The sequence below is a fragment of the Tinamus guttatus genome, unplaced genomic scaffold (genome assembly GCF_059628265.1).
Source record: "Tinamus guttatus ecotype Peru unplaced genomic scaffold, ASM5962826v1 Tinamus_guttatus_pri_ptg001272l, whole genome shotgun sequence".
Classification (NCBI taxonomy): domain Eukaryota; kingdom Metazoa; phylum Chordata; class Aves; order Tinamiformes; family Tinamidae; genus Tinamus; species Tinamus guttatus.
The window spans coordinates 227,221-248,893 of record NW_028289806.1 but is presented as its reverse complement, the minus strand read 5'-3'; the positions used below and the strand labels follow the sequence as shown (position 1 = coordinate 248,893).

Genomic DNA, 21,673 nt, shown 5'->3' with positions numbered 1-21,673 from the left:
GCTTGAAAAAAGTGAAGTTTTGTCTCAGAAAATCCTGGGTAACTTTTGTTCATTGTCAAACAAAAGCAACAATTTCATTGTCTCATCTTGTCTCAACCAATTAAGCAATTGAATCTAATGAAACTTTTTTTAATATATATTTAAAACCATCTCATTAATTTTTTTTGTTTTATTCTTAGATTATGCCACACTTAGCATGTTAATAACGTCCCCTTTTTATATGGGGCTTCCTTTCAAAATGAGCACAGGCTTTTTAAGGTGGTCAGAATAGTTCTTGCCCCTAAGCCCAGGAAATGCATGCCAAGTGCCAAGCAGTGCAGGGCTTCAGGTGCTCGCCATCCCGTCAGGGAAATGGGGTTTCAGAGCTGCTGCTGAATTTACCACTTACTGAAAGAGTAGACGGTGTATTATTTATTAGTATTTGTTTGAATATTCTGTTCTTTGAAACTCCTAATAGCTTCTGAAGTGTCTCCATTTTTAGCTTAAATCTACTGAATTTAAGTAACTAAGTATTTGAGTATTCAGCAATTACTTAGTGTAACGCATTTTGCAGCTGAACAAGTGTAGGGCTACAGGGGCTGGAGCACATCCTTTCCACAGCTTCCACGTTTTCCGGGCCCTTTCCCGTCTTGCTCGCGCACAAGCTGTTCCTCTGCCCAAGGGGCAACGCCAGGTTTGGCGAACAGCTTCCCAGGTCGTGGGCTGTGGGCATCTGCCCAGCAAACTGCCCTTAAACCTGAGGCTGGGTGTGAGCCCCGTAGGTTGGGACAAAAGGCATGTGTAGCCAAAGCTGATCCAATAACAGTGTTTTCAACCCAATTTTTGTAATTTAGAAATGACCCAGGGATATGCTGAATCCGGGCACTACTCATCATACATCTTGCTCCCTTCTGTGCCCAAGAGCCTGGTCCATCAGACTCTTTCCCTCTGGAAAAGCTCAGTTGCTGTCCCTCTGCTCTACCTCTGCAGAGCCGCTTGCTGTGTATCCCAAGAAAACCTTTTATAATATATTTGGTTAAACAAAAAGCAAGGCAGAAGTATAAAGATATATACAATCCATTACTTACCCCAAGCTGAGCCAAGTCTTGAGGCCTTCCTGACAAATTAATATTTTTTTTGTCATGCAAAGTATTCCTCTCTAATTAAAAAAAAAAAAAAAGTGTCCTTTATCTTTGCTTTCCTCTGTTTGCTGTTACTCTTCTTACTTCAGAAATCACCACCACCACCAAGGCGTCCTGCTAGTTCATGTTATGACCTCCCAGCGTCGGTCACGTAGACTGAAGCTGGGGAGGAAGGGGCACGTGTTGCTGCCGGTGGCAGGCCAGGGTGCCGCCCCGTCCCCCTGCACCGGCGCCGCAGCCACTCACCCCGTCCCGTAACGCAGCCGAGGAACAGAAATTGGAAAGCTCGGGCCTATTCTGCAGCCTCCGAGGAGCTTTGGCGGGGAAAGGGCGCCTGCTAGGTTATCAGGCACAAACATGCTCCAACTGTCATCTTCGTTCCAACAGCTTCACTTTGCTACTCTGGCTTTTTTTCTCTCTGTCTCAAACAGGAAATGTCGAAGCCGCAGTGCCTAACCCTGGTTCCTGTCTGTGCTCTGGGTTCGTAGCATGGGAGAGGGGGCTGCTAGGTGCACGGCATTTGGGTGCTTTTGGGATGCAGGCGGCTGCAGTCTTGCTTTTGGGGCCAGCAACTCTCTTCTGGGCTTTCTTCCTTTATGAGTCCAACACGCGGAGGTTGAGCACTGGTTAAAGGCGTGTTTTTGTGGCACACTGTGGCTGAAACTCTCCAAGCTGCTCTGGGTAAAGAATCAGGACTTAGGGAAGTACAATAATGCGATTATTTTAAGGCTTCTTGCAGATTGGAAAAAGTGTGTTTTAGCAGCTGAGGTGAGGTCACGAACGGTACAAATTCATCAAGGTCTTTGGAGAAGTGAAAGCTGTGTTAATGCAAATCATGCAGCAGTGTTGGTTTAACTGGCTGTGCACTGGTAAGGGCTGTATGTATGTTCACATAGAGAAGGAACAAAATTAAATTAGATATAAAGTAATGTGGGATTTCTTTTTCTAAAGATCAACCAAAAAAAAAAAAAATCCCATTCAAAGACCGTCCTGTGTAGCCTGTCTGTGGCGTTCCTGCTGTTTCATTTCACTCCCTATCTAGAATGAACTGAGGCCTCTTTCCCCTTTGCCTGATAGCCACGTGGTTCCCCTCTATAACGCTGCTCCACATGTCCCCAGCCTGGATTTCTCACCCCTCCTTGGCGAGTGCGGTGTTTCTGCGCAGCCGCTCGGGGAGGTCTCTGTGGCCCGGAGCAGCAGTGAGGAAGGTGGTAGGGCCTCCCCCATCAGCTCCCCGCACCGGCAAGGCCTGTGACCCCCAGGCAGCTCCCGTCTGTGCTGTGAGCAGGCTGTGGGGCCTCGAGCCTGCCAGGTGATGAGCAGTGTGCTCTGCTGTCCCGCTGCTGGTGCCTGTAATGACCACCCATTCCTCTGAGCGCCTCTGCAGAGCAGGACACAGAACATCAGCTGCCCAGCGCGTGCCCGTAAGCCCCACAGACCGGGGCGTTAGTTCTCGAAAGCCCTTGGGAGCAGAGTCTGCCCATGGTCTGGTCTGCCCACGCTCCCAGACGAAGCGAGCGGGGACGCCGTGTGTGGAAATGCTGCAGTGCGGTACCGTGCAGCTGCTCTTGCAAACTGCGAGTGCAATTTGCTGCTTAATCCTGGTTTCAGGTGAAGTGCACGAGAGAGCAAAGCTCTGTGGTGCCTTTTGCGAACTACTTTTAAAAGTGACTAGGGGTTAACTAAGGAAAGGCTTTAAACATTTAAGGTGGATAAATGCATATTTTCAGACAAACTGATTTGTTGAGATCAAGCACTTGCCGCGTGATCCCCGCAGAGGCTGGAATTGGTCCTTGGCGCTGCTCCTAGCTGGTGCAGCACGCTCGGAGCGGTTCCGTGGTGCTGCTGCCTCTGCCCAAGCTGCCCTGGGCAAGCTCTCACCCCTGCGCTGTGCCGGAGCCTTACCGGGCGCATTTTGAAGGGCCCAGCACACTGCAAGTTTTTCTCTATAGATCCGTGCTGTCCCTTTGTTGGTAACCTGGTTGATTGTGATTTAAAGCACTTTGATTTTTTTCTCCTCCTCCAGTGACTTACCTTCTCCGAGACTCTCAGGTGCTAAATAAAAATCGAACGCTAGCAGCACTCGCACTCGGGGATGCGAATGTTCAGCAGCAGCCCCATCCCGCTGCCAAAACACACCGCGAACAGCAGCTCTGCAGGGCTGCGCAGAGCTGCAGGGGCAGGCGTGTCCTTCGCGCCTCCCGTAAGGCAGCAAGGGTTAATGTAGCGGAGGAGGTTACTTTGGCCTGCCCTTCCTCTGCACCCTTGTCCTGCCGTGTGCATTGAAGGAAAGGCCCTAAAGAGCCTCCAAGCTGGGCAGAGAGGCAGGCTGGTTGTAAAGGGCAGCCTTGGAGACGGGAGATCTGTTAGGCCAGACTTTCTCAGGCAAGCTGCCTTGCCTTCTGCTTTTTGGAGTGCAAAGCAGAGGCAGGGCTTCCTTTCCTCACTTATTAGTTGGAGATAATCACTGTGATACAGGTCCATATGATGTCCAGAAAGATCTGTAATGTCCAAGTTTGGGTTTTAGATCCCTTTTTTCTGCTTATCTTACATGATAACACCATGTGTTATACCTAAAAAACACACTGTGTCTAGGGTAATCCCCTGAGGCTGATTGCCAGCTGATCCAAGAGCCGAGGCAGTGTATTTGAAAGATCATTTGCTTCCTTGGGTTGTGTATGTCACACTGCTCATCTTCTGCCTGGCCACCAGGAGAACTGATTTGCAAATAATTTTCTCAAGGAGAGAGTGTAAAGGACAAAACTCGCTCTGCATGCATTGGTGAGTGCGGGAGATCTCGGGATAAGGCAAGAGGAAATGCTGGGTTTGTAATGGGTTTTCCTAAATTCCTTTAGAAAGCGATTCTCAGGAGAACTTTGAGTGGGAAGATTTTTGTTTCTCAGCAGCTGGAAGGGCAGGGGCTCATTTTGGCAAAGGTGTGCCTATGCACAACGCTTGTATTGGAGAATGAGAGGGGAACACAGCACACAAGACTGTAATGTTAGTGTATTTTATTTAATAATTGATTTATGTGATTACTTTTCCATAGTTTGGGGAAAGGGATTGGGTCTAACCAGTTGGAGCATGGAACTTCAGGAACTTCCCCTCCTTCATGTCGTGTACCATAGCACATGGTTAACCCAGCTGGATCCTTGAGATGAGGATGGGATGAGGACTGCTCTCATGTTATTCCATAAAATAATCTGCTGCAAATATTTTTACCTACCAGCAGAGGAGGCTATTGGACAGAACAAACCTTCCTAACCTGGCACATGCAAAGCCCCTTCTTTCCTAAGGGAGCTGTAGCATGAGTCACATGCTTAGGTTGTTGTTATTTTATTTTCCCTTTGGAAACGCTCTGGGAAGGCAGTCCTGGGGGTGGCGGGGCGGTTAGTCCGTATTCCTATGTAAGCCAGCGGCAGCGCTCGCTAAGGAGGGCTGAGAGCGGGAACGCGCTGGCGGGTGTGTGCGCGCCGCGTCCGGCAGGGAGCGGGAAGCCCTTCGCGTCCTCCTGTGCAGGCCGTGAAGGGCCGGCGGGTCTAGCTGCGTCCTCGAGGCACGAGGGGACTTCGAGCCAAGATGTCCCCGGCACGGGGTAAAGCAGCAGAGAGACAGAGGGTGGAAGGAAGGCGCTGCAGGGTTGCTTAGTTGTTCTTGAAGTTCTCCATGTTGTAGTGCTTCCTGATGAGATAATCCAGCAGGTCTGCAGCCCAGTCCCGCAGCAAGAGGGGTATTTTAGTAGAAGCGTATCTGTAGTAAACCTCCCGCTGGCGGAGGGCTCCCCCCTTGATGATTTCCAGTGCACACTCCTCTTTAGGTGCTGGGGACATCAGGATCACATCAGCAGTAGCTTTCACGGCCGCCTCTAGCCCGAGAGAGCAGAAGCAACTTTGGTCACGTTGGCATTGCCCTAGGACGGTCTAGACGGCGTTCAGACGCTACGCGTTACCGAGCTCGCCCGCAGCGCCGTGCTGCAGGGCCTCGCGTCCCGCGCGCTGCGCGTGGGCCGGCGAGCCGGGAACACCGGCAGGGCTCTGCGCTTGCTCTGCTCCGCGTGCAGCCCCTTCCCGGACGGTTCAACTAGCAATGGGCAGTGGCAAGGCTTGAGGAAGGCTGTGTTATTTGATAAAAATGTGGGTATCAGAACTGGTAAAATAATTCATTAAAAGTAGATGTATCTATATACTTGAAAATGGAGGTGGGTGCATGGGTTGGTTTCCCCTCTATGGTAGCAGGTGAAGAAGTTGGTTTTGAGACTCCTCTTTGGGAGAGAGGTGGTGTCCCGCTGAGGGCATTCGTGTGGGGAGGCTTGTGGAGAAGCAGCAAGAGCAGTGGAAGGAAGGGCCAGTGGTGAAAGCACTTTAGAGCAGGATAAAGAGCTTAGTGTGATGTTCTGTTCCTAATCAGCCAGATCAAACGGCACGGATCTTACCAGTATTAATGAAGCCAAGGATGCAGAGCGTGATGGAAACATTAACACTCTGCATGCTGAATTCCTGCCTCAGGGAGCTGAAAAATCCATCCAAGGCAAACTTAGTTGCAGAATATGGCACAGTAAGTGGAAACCCAACTTTACCTAGACACAGAGTTAAGTTCCATTAGGGCACGGAAAGCTGTACTGCATGAACCTCTGTTTTATTCTTCCTAAGATAATGTATTTTACCCAAAGAAAATTTACCATTGGTGAAATAACATCCTGGCACCTAAGCAACAGAGAATTATTCCCATCCTTTCCAGCTCTCCTAAGGTCTGAAGTCTGACAGCGTGTCTGTGCTCCACAGCAGTGAGAGCCAGACGCTGTGAAACCCCAGGGAGCAGCAGAGCAAAGTTGGATCCCTCTTGCCTCCAGATGCTAAATTATCGTCACCAAAAGACTAACCAGCATGCTGGCTGTGAGATGGAGACATCTGCTATTAATTCAGCTCTCTGACTAACAGAAATTCATTAGAATAGAGTCAGCTTTCTGTGTCAATAACTGGGTCTACAAATATGAGTAACAAGATGAATGACCAGTCAGAGAGCCAACGCAACGAGAAATTAGTATTTCTGCCTTTCTCCATAAAACTGGGGTTGTACTAGCTCTGCTGCTTTAATGAGCCTAGATACCAAGGTGTGGAGCTGGATCCTCCTCTAGAAACACGGTTAGCCAGAAAGTGGGATGGGGCAATCGGATGCCATCAGAGAACAAGTACCACTGAGAAAACGCAAAAAAGATCCTTTAAAAAAAAAAAAGTGTTTAGGCAGTTATGGCTCCATTAGTATGTCTTGGCATCTGCACATGCTTGTTGCTTATGAGATCAGCTCGTGGTGTCTTTTCAGTGAACCTCGTATCGCCTACCTTGTCCCCTACCCACCTGCCATGGAGGAAACCACCACGATGCTGCCCCCACTGTCCTTCAGCATGGGCAGAGCAGAGGCCGTCATGGCCACGTAGCTGAGGAAGTTGATCTGCAGGAGCCGTTGCACGTGCCCAACATCCCCGTCAAAATAACCGAAGTACGACTTGCCGATGTGATTCAGAATCAGCATGTCTAGGCCTCCTGGAAACAGAGGAGCAGGCATTAGTGTTGAGCAGAGGGTGGCTAAAACCAGGAGGGACACACTTGGAGCAAAATATAGCAATAGAAAATCCATTTTGGGGGTCAGAGCTGTGACCTATCATCTCTGAAGCAGGGACAATCCAGGCAATGGCTGACAGAAAAATGGGCCTGGCTTATCTCACTTGTGCTGGACAAGAGAGCTGCAGAAAAGCTTGTCGTTGTGAGTTTATAAATTGTTTTTCTGTCTCCAAACACAAATACCATGGCACAAGGGAGGTTACCCTGGAGCTGTGCATGGGCCCCGGGTGAGCGCAGTGCTCCAGGCTGCAGTGCTGCATTTCTGCAGCCGTGACCCATACCCAGAATAGGAAGGTTGCTCCAGGCTGACTGACAGCTGCTGATGATGAAATACAGGATTGCGATACTGGAGCAGGATGTTACAGGGGCACAGAGATGAAATCAAGAGGGCAGTTAGGGGTGAGCTGGGCTGATAAAGACTAGAGGAAGGACCCGGAGCAGCACTGGGGGCCACAGAGCAGGACCCAAAGAGGAGATCTAAGGAAAACCTTTTCTGGCCCACCCCGTGCCCCTCTCTCTGTCTCCATCTCTCTCTGTTGTTGTTGCTGTTTTCTTGGGAGCAAGCCATCAACTTACCCAGTAGGTTCTGTGCCTCCTTCACAACGTGCTCAGCAAAGGCCGTGTCCTCCATGCTGCCGCTCACGTACCGCGCAGAGGCTGCGCCCAGCTGCAGGCACTGCTCCACCACCTGGGACACACCAACAGCACGCTCAGACCCGCTGCTGCGCCGCTCCGGCTCCTGCACGAGGCTGCCTGCGCTCACTGTAACGTGTTCCTAGGCGGAAAACTGTGAGCTGGAGTTCGAGAGCATGGTTTGAGCTGCTTGAGTTTCAAAGGGAGCCTGGAAGAATATTCCTTTGATTAAGTGCTCTGCACTGGCGCAGCCTGCAGTGGAATGCATGCATGGGGGGTGAGCGGGGAGCCTATCTATCACTGCAGTGGAATGAGGGTGTGTGTGCTGGTGCACAGTGTGTACACGGGAATACGTGCACATAACTAGGCAAGTTGAAATGTAGCTGCATGTGTTATGCACAAAATATGTATCAGTTTTTGAGTACGTGGAAGCCCCAGATAGCATCGGCATGTGGGTACCCACGGGTGAAACGTGCACACTGATACTCGTGCCGGGGCAGTTAATGCGCACGCGTGCACATGCCCGTGACATGAGACCAGCCTGTGTGTGTGTGCGCGTGTGCGGGTGCTTAGCTTGCCATTTACTTTCTGCAGCTTGGCCTCTGTGCGTGCCGTGACCAGGACGTGGGCTCCCATCCGAGCCAGGTGATAAGCCATCTGCTCTCCAATTCCAGTGCTCGCTCCAGTGACAATCACTCGCTTCCCTCGCAGCATCTCTGCAGAGCAAAGCACAGGGATTTAATTCATCCAAACCCTACAAAGAGAAACGTGATGCCCCTGCGCGCACCCAGCTGCCCGGTGAGTGCTCGCTGAGCTCTGTCCTGCTCCGGGACGTCTCTCTCTCTGCCTGAGAAAAGCTGCAAAAAGGAGCAGCTGCAGTTGCTAATTTGAGTGCAGTAACGCAGGAAAGTTCTTTACTCTTTCAACTATTTTTTTCAAAATTGAGGCACGGCTTAAAAACATCCCAGTTATTTTGTAATAAAACCCCGTCAAGTTCCTTTTTTTTTTTTTTGTCAAAGCTTAAAACCCAACACTTGAAAATCATTTTTCTAAATTTGTTACACATTTCAAAATGGAGCATTAAAAGCCCTCTCCATTTCAGAATCCTTCTGCCCTCACCTGTTCCCTCAGTAATTATTTCTGCATGTTACTTGCTTGATTTAATTTAAAATATTTGCTAGAACAAGGCACCATTATCAGCAAGGATATAAATGCTCAGACATGGTTTATTCTGAGCAGTTTCTATGCAAAACACTGAAATGTGGCTTTTAACATTTTGCTTAAAGACAGATTCACTTTTAATACTTACCCGGTTTGAAATTCTCCCTCGACGAATAAAAACCGAATGCCAAGACCAATCCCAAAAAGGGAATGAGAATCTTTTGTAATCGACCCATCCCACTGCAGAGTCAGGAAATGAAGCATGAAAGAAAAGGGAGAGGGGAGGAAAAAAAAAAAAAAAGGCAACAAAAACCTGAAACTCTGCTGAGCTGCTGCCGAAAGAGCAGCAATGCCAGTCCTGTAAAACCTGCTAGCGAAAGCACTGCAACTTCCAGAGCACTGGAAAATCACAGTTGGAGTGATAAGCACAGCGGAAGCTCTGATTGCTCCTCGCGGAGCTGGTGGACGCTGGCCTAGCTACCAGGGTTGCTCTGGGTGCTGCCCGGCTCTTTTCACATTTCCTGTGCCTATGTTAAAATGCAGAATTTTGCACAACACCCTGGAAGAGGTGTGTCTTTGCCGAACAGCGTCAAGTTTCACTGGGAGCACATCAGAGCAGCCTGCTGCAGGTGATTAGCGATGCTGCGTTATTGCCTGGGTCAGCTAAGTGCTGACACGGTGCTCTGGTACTGCGCGGGCAGCTCCTGCGCAGCAATCCCCGTCTGGCTGCTGCTTAGCGCGGCGCCGCCGATCAGCTGCCGTGGAGCGGCCCCGGCTGCCCGCGCCACCGCGCTGCTGGAGCCCCCGCGCTCCCGCCCCGGCGCTGGCCGTGTCCCCAGCAGACCCTCGCGCTGCTTATCCGAGCAGATGGCGATGAGAGGAGCAGGGATGGAGAGGGCTGAGCCCTCCCGAAGGAGCACGACCGCCCGCTGCACGGGGCTGCGTGGCAGCGAGGGGGTTTGCAGTGGAGCACTGCCTGCGCCGGGCCCTTTTTGCAGGGAAGGGCCCTTGCTCCTGTGCGTCCTGTTAGGAGGTTTTCTCGTTTGTTTGTTCTCAGGAGTTTCTTGTTTATTTTTAAGTGAACATAATCCAAGAAAACGCAAGTTATATCCACTGTCTCATCATAGTTAGAAGCAAATTACATGCCTTAGATCTTATATAACAGGTGTAAATTACTTATTAGCATAGATCTAGTGGTGGGATATTTATAGATTGTAGGACTTCTGTGAAAATTTAATTTGCTAGTGAAATTACCTTGCTAGATGCTGTGCTTTCTCCACATGGGCAAAAGCTGCATTTCCAAGGCTGAGTCTCATGCACAGCACCGGGCCAGTGATCTGCACAGGCACCAAATGGGGTCGTCTGTCACACGGCCTGGCTGGTCTCCTAAAATCACCCAAATGTTGCAGATCTCCTTAAGAAACACTGAGCGTATCCTCCTCCTTGGAGAGGAAACGAGTAGCTAAAAATCCCCTCTCTCCCCCATCATCGCAGCCCTCTGGGCGGCTGGGGAAGGCGGCCTCGGGGCAGCTCTCTGTAATAACTCGGGTTTGCTGCACAGTGCCACCAGGCATGCACAGGCCCCTCCACCGTTATGAGACACAAAAAATTATTTAAAGGAATGTGGTTTTGTTTGTTTGTGTTTTCCCCAATTGCAGCCTTAAAGAGGGATGGTTTAATTTAAGAACAAACTTGGCCGGGCAGCGGGGCTGTTTCTGGCGTTGCTTCTGCTCTCCACCTCCCCTGCTTTCTGCCCTCCCCTGCCTGCGCTGCTCGCTCTCGCCTTCCTCCCTGTGATAAGCAGCACTTTACCCACTCTGCTCAGATAACGCCATTCAGAACCCTGCCCTTCCCAGTCGCTTGCTTTAAACTTGGATTGTGCTCACGGGGTGGCCGTTTCATTCTTGGAGTTGAAAACTGAAGTAATTAGCCTCCTCCAGGTGGGGTCTCGGGGGTGTTGCGGGTAGGAAGACAGGCTCTTCTATGAAGCTGCCGCATGTTATTAGCATTAGGATGCTGTAAGCAGCAGCAGCTCGCCACCTTCCTGCGCTGCCCCCAGGGTGTCGCGAAGGCAGCGGGCTCCGGCAACACTGTACTTTGCACTGCCGGCACCCCTGCGAAATTCAGGACCTGAGGCGTGGGTGGGTGCGGAGCAAAGCGCCGCGCTCGCAGCAGGGGCCCAGCACTGCACTGTTGATTCACAGCTGTTTATTTTTGTCTGAGCCTTTGCAAAACAAAGGGAAAAACATTCAAGTCAGCAGAAATAACGAACTCTGTGAAGCAACATATTGTGTGTCCATTTTGGGCATAATTTAAGCTTTTTATCAATGGTATTTCATAAATGTGCCTCTTTATTATGTCCGTGTTTACATAGCAAAGGAAGGGTCCTGCTGGCGTCCCTAGCAGGAGCCATGGTGGCACTGGAGGAGCTGGCCAGGGGTCCAGCTTTCACTGCCTGCAGTAGATTTTCACTGTTCCTGTCACCCTTCCAGGGCTTTGCTTCTCCTTACTCCCACTCACAGCTTTTTTTGGTTTTATTTTGCTTTATGTAACTGAAGAACTTGTTTTTAACCTCTTCCTCAGGACGAGGAGGGGATGGCAGCCTGCAGGCATGGGCTGCGCCGTGCAGAGCCGGCTGTGGGCAGAGCAGGTCTGGGCAGAGCTGCCTCCTCCTCACCCCTGGGAACGGACTGGGCAGCACAGCCGGGCAGCAGCTAACTGCTCTGACACTGCTGCGAGCAGGTGCTGCCTCAAAATGCAGGCACAGGCAGCTAGGAGAAAATGCACTGCACGGAATACCCCCTCTCCCTTGCCCCTGCAGGCCTCTTCTCTATCACCTGTGTGTTTCAAACCTTCTTTGGCAGAGGCATGATGGTTGGGAGCTGTGCTAACTGCTCTGCACAGAGGAGGTGGGCCATTTAGTGCAGTCCATAGCTCACTTGAAAGGAATGAAGTCATGAAAGAAATCTGTTTTGACAAAAAAAAAAAAAAAAAAAAAAAGGCAGAGTAGCAAATGGGAGCTGCTGGAGTGAGGTTCCCCACAAGCACTGCCACAAGGCGTAGCGTGGAGGGAGCAAGGTGCTCAGACAGGGTTGGGTTTTAGGCAGGTTTAAACACGCAAGTGTTTGGGGATTCAAAAGCTCTTGGCAAAAATTAAGACACCATTTTATTTTCCTCTTTGGAGTGATGTTCAGTTTCATTTCACCCCCTATTATCTCTATTACCCCTCTTTGGTAAATGCAGAGGCTGTTTCCCTTTTTGATCCTCCTCTTTCCTTTATGATGTAGATGGGGAGAGTTGGGCATGAGAAACACAGTTCTCAAGTCCTTGGCCGTCAGTGCGGGTGTAATCCCTTTCTTTAACGATCGGGATGTCACCCTTATGCAGGGTGTCCCCTAGAGATGCTCGCGCTGGACAGAGGCTCTGTCACATGAGGCATTAACCTGTGAGCAGCGTGTACCTTTCTGTGCACTGAGGCACGCAGCTTCCTCCTCCTCCTGGAAGCAGGAAGCACCATCATGCGGCAAATGCCATCACTGTTGCAGCTGCATTCCTGAAAAACACACTCCAAATTCCCAGTAGAAGGAGCGAGTGTGGTTTGACTCAGTATTTCTGTTTGCTGCCGGGTTAGCAAAACCATGGGAAGGCTTAGCCCCTTCCAAGCATTACCTTTATTTTCATGTGAGTAACAAAGTGAGCAGTTGAGTTTCTGCTGTGTTATTGCTGGTGCTGTGGCTGTGTTTGCTTGGAGTCGTGGCCACTAGCCGTATTCGTGATGCCCGTGACATTGAATGGAGGAGGAGAGGGGGATAGGTTGATAGGCTCATCTGGACTCCTAAATTTAGCTTGGCAGCTTCTGAAGCATGCGGATTCCAAACCGTAAATAGCGAGCAAAGGCTTTCCAAAGACATTCAGCTCGTGCTTGGTGTGTAAGGAAGGGCCTCTGCATTTTCGGTAGTGTTCAGCTCTCACCAGGACAGGCCCCGGGTGGAAATAAGAACTTTGAAGAGATGTTGAAGGATGGATAGAAACAAACACGCATGAGCTCTCCTGACAGGTGCTGATTTCCTGAGGCTGTAGTCTGTAATGCACTAAGGGAGGGTTCAGTTTAAAAAAAAAAAAAAAAATCAAACTCAATGCCATCTGGTGAGAAGTCCTTGCTTGATTGTACACTTAGGTGTTTCACCTATTTTTTGCTGGTACATCCCAATACTCAGGATTTTTCTTTGCAGTTCTCAAAGGGACTTTTGGAACTCCATTGCCTCTGTGTGGACACAGCCTGCAACTTGCACGAGGCTGCGTGTGTGTAATCTGTGCTGACCAGGACAGTCTGCAGTTCTGTGTGGCAGCAACACTGAAATGCAGGTGAGAGGAGGGCTATGAAATAGGAAGAATTTGGAAATTCTTGCCTCTTATTTATTGCAGTAAATGTTAAATGAATGTACATTAAGTTTGTCATTGTATGTTTTAAGTAAGACTTTTTGTGGCTATTTTGGTAAAATGGGAATCAAAAATTGTCTAATTTGCCACTCTGCAGAAAGTGACTCCTGCCTAAAATCAGATCCAAACCTTTGTGGATATGGCAGCATGTCAGCTTGATCTCTCAGGTCACCTTTGAGCTTACAGTGTGTGAGGAGCAAGTAGTTTGTGTCCTGAGAGAATTGTTTTTAACCAAGTCGGCTCCAGAAGTGCCGGCACAGTTACAGTTATTTAGCTGTCTAATCCAGTTAGCTGTCCTTAGGAGCTATTTTGACTGTTCCACAAACCTCTTTGCTTTAAGCTCATAAATCCCGTGACCAGATTACTCTGTTGAGAGGAGGTGTGGGCAGCAGTATGATGGAAGAAACGCCTTTCTGTGGTATAAAGATAAAAATGAAGTCCAAGCTTAGAGGGGGATGAGGCCATCCCCGATGGACTCATCCTGAGCTCCTGAATTTGCCCTGCTGGGTTTCCTAGCTGTGACTGTGAACAGCAGCGCAGGTTGAGGCCTGCGACTTGTAAAGAAAGGCTGATGTGTCGGGTCTGACCTTTGGCTGACAGTTTGCAGTGCCTCGGACAAGGACGTGGTTCTCGTCTGAGTTAAATCCCTTTACCTCCTGTTTAGCTCTGCTTGCCACAGTAGTGATGCTTCTGAATTACAGGGATGTGAGAGAGCTCAAACCTGGGCAGTACTTTCATGTCTCTGTGTAATCATAGATACCAAGTCCCTGGTTTATCCGTGCAAGAAGAATACCGTGAGGAGTAACAGATCAGCCCTCCCTGTGTGTGAGGACATGCTGCAAACGTGTAAAATTTACAGCTGCAATCGCGGGGTACTGTTCAGCTGGTGGTTTTCTTGTTTGCCGGTGAACCGTCCACTAATGTCGGTGAAGTGTTGAATTGCCCTAGCCTTGCAGGAGAGATCAAGATGCTGGCAGCCTAAATGAAGTATTTCTCAAAAGCCACTTTAACTGGGCTTTCTTTTTTTCCCCATAAAGAAAGTGTCGTTTACACCTGATTTAAACTTCCAAGAGTTTTTGTGCAGACTCAGTAGGATTCCTCCTCCACAATGTCCTGCTGTTTATTGACAAAGATGTCAACCCAATGGGTTGCATGCTTTATGCATTTTGCAATGCAGGGGTGTGCTGTAGCTGGTGTAAGGCTCTCCTCGTACATTCGTGCAGTTCTAGGAGTGATGTATTTGCCACTCGTTGATACCAGGCAGTGCTTTTTCACTTGCCGTCCTTCCTGCTGTGTGTGCCAGTTTTGGTCTGGGTATTTGCGCAGTGCTGTGCTGTCCCACGGTGCTGTGCAAGATGTGTCCCTGGCCTCTGGCCGCCTGGCCCTGCCCTTCGGGAGGGACAAGGAGGGATGTTTGGGTTCAGCAGGAGGCGGTGCAGACTGTTTTCGCTCCTGCTGTTTTGTAGCATGCTCGGGACTTTTTAGCCACAGGGCTTATGTTCAGGATTAAGCTCGTGAATCATTTCAACATTGGGAAGCTCCTGGAACAAGCTGGGCACTGTCGGGGATGCACCTCAGCCCTGTGCCCCCTGTCCGTGCTCTCCACCGAGGAGCATTCCAGGACACAGGGACTAGCTGTGTCTTTGTTCTTCCCTGCCTGCAGTTGTTCTGTGAAGGACGCTGTAGCAGATTTTTCCCTTTTCCTAGCTGTGCCATAGCCACTTGGAGGAAGTCTGGGGCTAACAGGCAGCTTTGTAAATGGCCCTGGGTCCTGCTGGCTCACCAGGGCCACGTGTGTGACTGCAGGTGCCGTTTCCTCCCTCCACATGAGGGTTCGTATCTGTCACCTGCACGAGATTGGCCGTCCTCACCCCTTGCCCTCTACCGTGACCCCCTTTGATTTCTCACGAGAGCAGCTTTGGCGGTTCCTCCAACTTCCCCAGTCCCCAGATAGCCCCACCGCGTGCTGCTCTGTCCCTTGGCCGAGCTACAGCCCTCAGCTGTTTCACTGGGTCAGAGCAGCCACTTGCCGAGAGGAGCAAGGCTTCCGCGCAGGGCTGTAGGTCCTGTTTGCAGATCTGTAAGAGGAGAAGTTTGAAAGGAATTCAGCTAGAGCCTGCTGGTACCGTATAAAATATTTATTGATTTTGCAAAATGTTTTTAAATGCATCTGTAATAAAAATAAGAAACCATGCTGTGCATCTTGCACACTTTTATACCAACAAAAGGTATTTTTTCCTACTGCTGCACAGCAGCAAATATAACCATTCACTTCTTCCAAGTCCCGCGCTTGTGGCTGCCTCGCTCGGCTCCTCTCTGCCTTGTGGCGGGTGCCGCGCGGCGCGTGCCGCGGCCGTGCTCAGGACGCGTGCTGCCGGGTCACCAGGCTCCGCTGCAGCAGCGCCGCGTTCTTGCTCTTCTCCAAGACCAAGTTCTCCTGTTGCTGTTCCGTTTGCTCTTGTGTCGGGGCTGCTCTCCTCTCCTCCTCTAGCCTCTCTGGAGAGGTGAACGGACTGCACACTGTCTCCACCAGACCAATAACCACCCCAAAGAAAGCCAGCACGCTGCCCAGCATGTACAGCTTGACCATCTTCCTGTTGGGCTTCTGGCTGAGCATCTCTTTGGCAAAGGGGATGAGCTCATGCATGGTTTCCATCTTTTGCAGTATATGTACAAGATGCCAGTCCTACAAGACAGGAGAGGGAGAGATAGTCAGTTGTATCCCAGCTGCTTTCCCCTGTAGCCCTCAGTGCCCCCAGAGCCGTCGCTATCTGCTGCCTCGAGGGGTGTCATTGTTGCCGCAAGCTCCTCCGCCTCCGCGCACGTTGTGCGGGCCCGCGGCGCCGCCTCCGCGCCCCGGCCCTTCCCCGCCGCGCGGCCGCCGCTCTTACCCTGCGCCGCGGCGTGCGGGGCTGCCCGGCTCCGCTCGGCCCCGTGCGGTGCGGTTCGGCTCGGCTCCGCTTGGCCCGGTGCGGTTCGGTTTGGCTCCGCTCGGCTCCGCTTGGCCCGGTGCGGCTCGGCTCGGTTCTGCGGCTGCTGCCCGCGGCCGCCGCCGCTCCTTATATGCGCGGCGGGGCGGGCGGCGCCGCGGGCCGGCCATGCCCCGAGCACGCCGCGTGCACGGGCCGCCCCCGCGCCGCGCGCCAGCGGCTAAAAATAACCGTGCGATTGGGATAATGCAGCAAATAACGTGCTCCCCCGGCGCTTAACCCCTCCCGCCCTGCCGCGGCCAGCCCCTCTTGCTGGGGAATCCTCTGAGACACCGAGCGGCTTTGCGCCTTGGTGGGACAAACTTGATGGAGCAACTTCAGGCTTTTAGTTAGGGGAGAGGGGGAAAACAGGTAACTGTCAGCTCGTAAAGCATCATAATATTTGGATATAGGACCTGGCCTTGCGCTCGTGTAATTTGATGGATTCAGCAGAGTAGATGTGTTGGACTTTGTTCCTTTCTTGCAGTAAAGAAAGAAATAGTAAAAAAAGGTATAAGTGAAGCATAACAAGGATTTCCCTCGGCTCGTATTGGGAAGGCTGTTGTTAAAGGCTTCTGTAGGTGGCTCATAGCAAAGGGAACATGAGTTAAATTACATGCAGTACATGATAGCAACTCAGTTTATCAGAGATAAGAGACTGGAAGTTCCTAATAGTGAAAGCTACAGGGAACCTGCTAAGACTATTTTCATTTTCCCCACAGTTGCTCTGTGACACCCTGTGCAATCCCCTGGTGGTTTGCGCGAAGGAAGAACCGCGCATTTCCCTCTTGGGAAGGAAGGGACGTGGCTCTGTCACGCTGCTCCCCTGGCGCGCTTCCAAGGAATATTTCGTCAGTGGCATGCAGCACGTTACATCACTCGCTTCCGCCGAGGCCGGGCCGTTAACCGTATGGGTGCATGGGCACTGCTGCTCTGTGTGTGCGGCCGTGCACGCCCCAGGCTGCTGACCTCAACACAGCCGCTAGCGCTGGGAGGATCTGTTGGCATTTACAGCTGCTGAGTTCACCGGCACATTATGGAGTCTGGGCAGACTTCTCATCGCACGGCAGGGACAACGGGAATCCCTGCCAGGGCGGGATGGGAGCCGTGGCGCAGCAGCGGCGCTTCCACGGAGCGCCTGGTGCTTGTGGAGGGCAGATGAGCCCCCGGGGCCGGGAGGAAGGGCTGGGCGCCGGGGGCAGAGCCTGCTCCAGCAGTGCCCTGGGCTGCGCTGGCAACCAGCTCCGGGAGGGCTCGTCCCAGAGCGGAGGGGAAAGCCCAGCCTGTGCTGCCCCCAGCACCGGCCCGGTACACCCTGTGCTGGGAAACGAGTAACCTCAGCAGCGGCTCCGCTTCCCGTTCCCGCGGCGTCACGGGCCGTCCGCGCAGGCCTTGCGTGGGCTTCAGCACAGCTGGGGGGAGCCTTGGTTTGTGTCTGAGTGTGGGCGAAGGCGCAAGAGCAGAGCTCTGAGAAAATGAGTAATTCTTGGAAGTGGTGTTATCCAAGTCACATTTTTCTTTTCTTGAAGGATTTAAATGTCTTCCCTTCAGAAAAAAAAAAAGGTCTGGGAGGTCATATGGCCAGAATTATGCCCTAAAATCATGGACTGACTCATGGAAGCCAGCCTAGATCTTACTTGTGCTGGGATCACAGTCCCAAGCTCTTGTCTGTATCTGGAAGGTGAGACTTGGGGTTAAGCTCCCTTTTTCCTGCCGTGTACCTGGGAGCCGAAGGCCTTGAGGAAACGCCCTAAATGCTGCAAGACTCGGTAACTGTGTGAAAGCAGCCAGTGTTGCTGTGGCGAGCACGAGGTCTGCCTCCCGTGTGCCTGCGCTGCTTAAACTTGTGTTTTATTCCCGGCCGGCTCTTCCCTGGGCATGTGTGGGGGTGAGTCAGCGCGGGCGCCGCACGTCCCGCACGGAGCTGCGGCGCGGCCGCGTGTCGGCAGCCCCTGGAGCAGCCGGGGCACTTCCAGAAAACACCGCCAACAGAAACGGGGTCTTTTTTTATCCACGTTTTGAATGCACTTAGGAAATTATATTGCAAGACTGGCTATAAAAGTTGCTAAAGACTCGTCTCTCTCCCTTCAGTGTCTGTCTTTTTTTTTTTAAAAAAAAATCCTTATCTTTTCTGCCAACTTGGCAGCAAAGGTTGCAGCCAGTTCTTCTATTCAAGTTGCTGTTTTTGCCCTCTGCAGCACTTTGAAAAATGAACTTTGCAGAAGAGATAGCTGGAGGAGACAGCAAGGAGGCAGAGAGGGGTCCAGGTGGCTCCAGGGAGGAAGGCCGCGGCGCTGGCGCAGCCTCTTGGCCCCGCACAAAGAGCAGCCCCGTGTCCGGCACCGCTAATCCCCGATGCAAAGGGCAATGGGAAGGCTTGGAATCGTGGCGGTTTGCCTGCGTTTTTTTGGAGCTGGGTTTCTTTTCTTTGCCTCCTGAAGCCTTTATGTGGAGGTGTCTTTCTGCTGCTGAGGGCTTTAAATTGTGCCTCATTTTTTAGGTATGGTTGGAGATGTTCATGTAATCACAAAATAAGAGATGGAGCTTCAAGGGGAGCACAGAGCAGACAGACTTGCTAGTCATGTGGGGCAAATGCCTCCTATGGAGTCACTCAGAATTCGTGTTGATTTTAAATAATTTTTAATTCAATTTTGCTTTAAACTGAAGTAACAAAGTCTGTGCAAGCTCTGTGTGGACATTTAAATTGGATTAAGAGTGGATAAAAGGATTAATGATTAACATTAAATTAGACTAATTTTAGGTGCTCCTAATCCTATTTAAGGGTGTCTGCACAATGAAGTTGTCAGGTTTAATTGCAACTTTGATTAAACCAGGCTTTGTAGCTGGGAAAATGGCATGGGTTTAACGTCATCCGAAGGAAGAGCTCGGCCTGAATTTGCAAAGCAGTGTAAGCACCTCGGGTCCAAGCTGGCTCTCAGCTGTGACGGCACGGCGCGGTGGCAGTTCCAGCTGCAGCGGGGCGTCTCGCTCGCATCGGTGTCAGGACCGCTTTGGACCTGGGTGTTCTTCTAGCCAGGACAGCTGCCCCACTGCAGGGCAGGCGGAATTCCTGTGTCTAAATATAACCTCGCAGTCCTTAGGAAGGAGGCTGGACTTTATCAGCAAGGCAAGAGGGAGGACAGGCGGGGAGGGATGCGTCACCATCCGCGAGCTTGAGCGCTTCTCCAAGGTCTGCGCTGCCCCGGAGCGCTTCAGTGCTTTAGTGGCGACGGCACAAGAACGCTGGGCAGGTTTTCCTTGGCAAAAACAGAAAACAGTGACATGTGAGCACGGCATCTCCTTCCTCCCCTCTGTAGTCAAATGTTTTGTTTCATGTGATATGATTTACCTTGGAAGAAGATGTTCAAATATAGTTAGCACAAGGCTCTTGTGCAAGCCGTAACTTTGAACGTGGCTCCGTTCTGAGCTGGAATTTGCCTGGGCGACCTCCAGAGGTGCCTTCCCCCCTGAACTGAGCCATGGTTCTCACCCTGCGTTGTATGAAGTGGTGGGGAAGCTTGAGACAAAACACAGAAACACCCCTGTCTGCCTGTTAGTGACGTTTCTCAGGTGTTTCGTAGTGTTGTCTTCACGTGCCTTGGTCCTGGTATTGACAAAGGGGAAAGATTTATTTGCTTCATCTTCCACATGTCTCGTCCGCGGGCAAGGATCAGGCGCTTTGGACTTTGTGATACACGAGTCCAGACGCGGATGGTTTGGTGGCTCTCGGTGTTGACTGCCAGTTGCATAACAGAGAGCAATGTCTGGGAAAGGTGTCTGCGCTGAAAGTGCTGTGGCGGGAGAGCATGGATGGGGCAAAGCTCTTCCATTTTACCCAGCAGGGTGAAACATTGCCCTCCCTGCACTTCTGTCAAGTGGAGGCGGCAAGCAGAAGCAAAAATAATGTGACTTCCATTTCAGGCATTCGCGTCGTCGGAGAAATGTGTGTGTTGTGAAAGTGAGTTCTTAAAACACCCTGTAGTTTTAAACCATTTGCAGTTGCTCTTTGCAGCTGGGAAGGCTGGGATGAGGCTGTCCCTCAACGCAGCTCGCTGCTTTGCCAGGAGAGCCCCTGGTCCCTTTTCCATCTGAACACCTTGAAAGTCCCATTTCCCAACTTGCCCAGATGGCAGCTGGAAGCTTCCCCAGTGGAATATGTTCCCTTATGGAGAGCAGGCCTAAAAACAAAGCTGTTCCTCTGCAGTGCCATCTGCTGGGATCAAATCCGCTAGTGGGAATGTGCCTGGAGCCTCTGGTGGTGGCCGCCCCGCTGCCCACACGCGCGGTGCCCGCAGACCCGGCCGAGGAGGAACACCCTGCGCCTGTAGGAACACCTGAAGAGGCCACCGAGATGATGCCTTAAAGGCGAGTGTTGTCAGCAGCCCTTCCTTGTTCAGGTTCGCCCCGCGGACACTTCCCGTGTTGCAGAGCTGCTCCCTTGCAGCTCTGGCGGGGCGTGCGCGGGGCCGCGTCCTGCACGGCCTCGCTGCGCCGCTGCGTGCCGATGGCTGCGCTCGTGCCTGACACCTTTGGAGCTTTCCTGCCCGGAGCCGTGAACGCGGCGGCCTCTCCGCTGATCCCAGTGACCTTCGGAACCAGCTCCCAAGGCAGCCTGAACTGAAACGTAAACTAGGTCACCTCTGTTTCAGTGCAAAGTTTTATTTGCTTTCAAAGCAAGGAATACTGTTTGGGGGAGATACATTTGAATTTCATTAGAAACCCTTGAAATACATTTTTTTTTTTAAAGAAAACATTGTAATTAGCAAAGACAGCATTTTAGCGAAGATGCATGCAGTTTTATTTTATTTATTTGCTGTAATGAAGAGGTAGTTTGCTGGTCAGTTTTTAATTATAACAAGAAAAGATTGTGTGGAGGAAATGGCATTTTATTACTAAATCAGCAGAGATAGCTGTCCAAAAGCTACAATGCAGATTGCACATCTCGCCCCTGAAAAAGCCTTGCCAAGCTTCCTCCTCCACTGCAGCCTCAGCACCCCCAGCTCCGCAGCTCTCACCTCCTTTGGGTCTGTGCCGCAGCAACGTGCACGTGGCCTGCAAGATGCCATCAGCTGTCCCTCACGTCGTGCTCCACAGTTTTAATCCCAGCTCTGGGAAGGGAAGAGTTGATGCAGAGGGAACTAAGACTCTGGACTCCGGAGTCTGTGCCCAAATCCTGCTTTGTTGCAGCTTAAAGCATTGTGCTTGTTTAATTTTGATATGCTCAAGCTATAAAATTATGCTGAATTCCTAGCCTATGCAGGCGGGGCTGGGGGCCCTTAAACCCGCTAAGCCCGAGCTGTCTGATCAGGGCCTTAAACGTGCCTTGCTCAGGCGCTTACCCCTTAGAGGCCACAGCCGAGGGTAGCTGCTAGTTGTGCCTGTGCACAAAGGATGGGTTTTGGAATCCTCCGTGTGTCCCTTTGACGGAGCTTGAATGTCGTTTGGTGGCACATGGGGGCTTTGCACGGAGCAGTGCTGCCTGAGCACCCCACTGAGCTGGAGCAACCACTTTTGTTCTGTGCTGTTGTTACTTTGCAGATGGCACTCTGAAATGAGCATGTTCCCTGCTTTTATTTCTCTTTGAACTTGCAGAGCCTGAAATCCCAGATGACTGTTTTCCTTGTTCTAGCAAATTGGATGGAGGAAGGCCACAGGAAGAAAGGATGGAAGAAGGTATTTCTGGTAACTCCTTTGTACAGCTAGAGGCCAAGGTATCATTTACCAGGCCTTA

General features: G+C 51.3%; 2 protein-coding genes across 2 annotated transcripts; both read right to left on the bottom strand.

Annotated features, from left to right (window-relative positions):
- Positions 1–4,758: 4,758 nt before the first annotated feature.
- HSD11B1 (hydroxysteroid 11-beta dehydrogenase 1) lies at positions 4,759–8,840 on the bottom strand. Its single transcript, XM_010216856.2, has 6 exons — positions 8,682–8,840; positions 7,958–8,088; positions 7,316–7,427; positions 6,476–6,661; positions 5,554–5,697; positions 4,759–4,986 (listed from the first exon to the last, which is right to left on the bottom strand). Exons 1-6 carry the CDS (start codon positions 8,767–8,769, stop codon positions 4,766–4,768), a joined length of 882 nt encoding a protein of 293 aa, XP_010215158.2. The 5' UTR covers positions 8,770–8,840; the 3' UTR covers positions 4,759–4,765.
- A 6,492-nt stretch (positions 8,841–15,332) lies between these two features.
- G0S2 (G0/G1 switch 2) lies at positions 15,333–15,654 on the bottom strand. The gene has a single exon (XM_010216832.2). It carries the CDS (start codon positions 15,627–15,629, stop codon positions 15,333–15,335), a length of 297 nt encoding a protein of 98 aa, XP_010215134.1. The 5' UTR covers positions 15,630–15,654.
- Positions 15,655–21,673: the final 6,019 nt, after the last annotated feature.

Bases quoted from the DNA above. Each gene is read 5' to 3' on its own strand.
- G0S2 (XM_010216832.2), bottom strand. From the start codon at position 15,629: ATGGAAACCATGCATGAGCTCATCCCCTTTGCCAAAGAGATGCTCAGC.
- HSD11B1 (XM_010216856.2), bottom strand. From the start codon at position 8,769: ATGGGTCGATTACAAAAGATTCTCATTCCCTTTTTGGGATTGGTCTTG. The intron at 6,662-7,315 runs GTAAGTTGATGG...CTCTGTTTCCAG, and splicing joins GGAGGCACAGAACCTACTGG to GAGGCCTAGACATGCTGATT. The intron at 4,987-5,553 runs GTAAGATCCGTG...CTCTCGGGCTAG, and splicing joins CCTTGGCTTCATTAATACTG to AGGCGGCCGTGAAAGCTACT.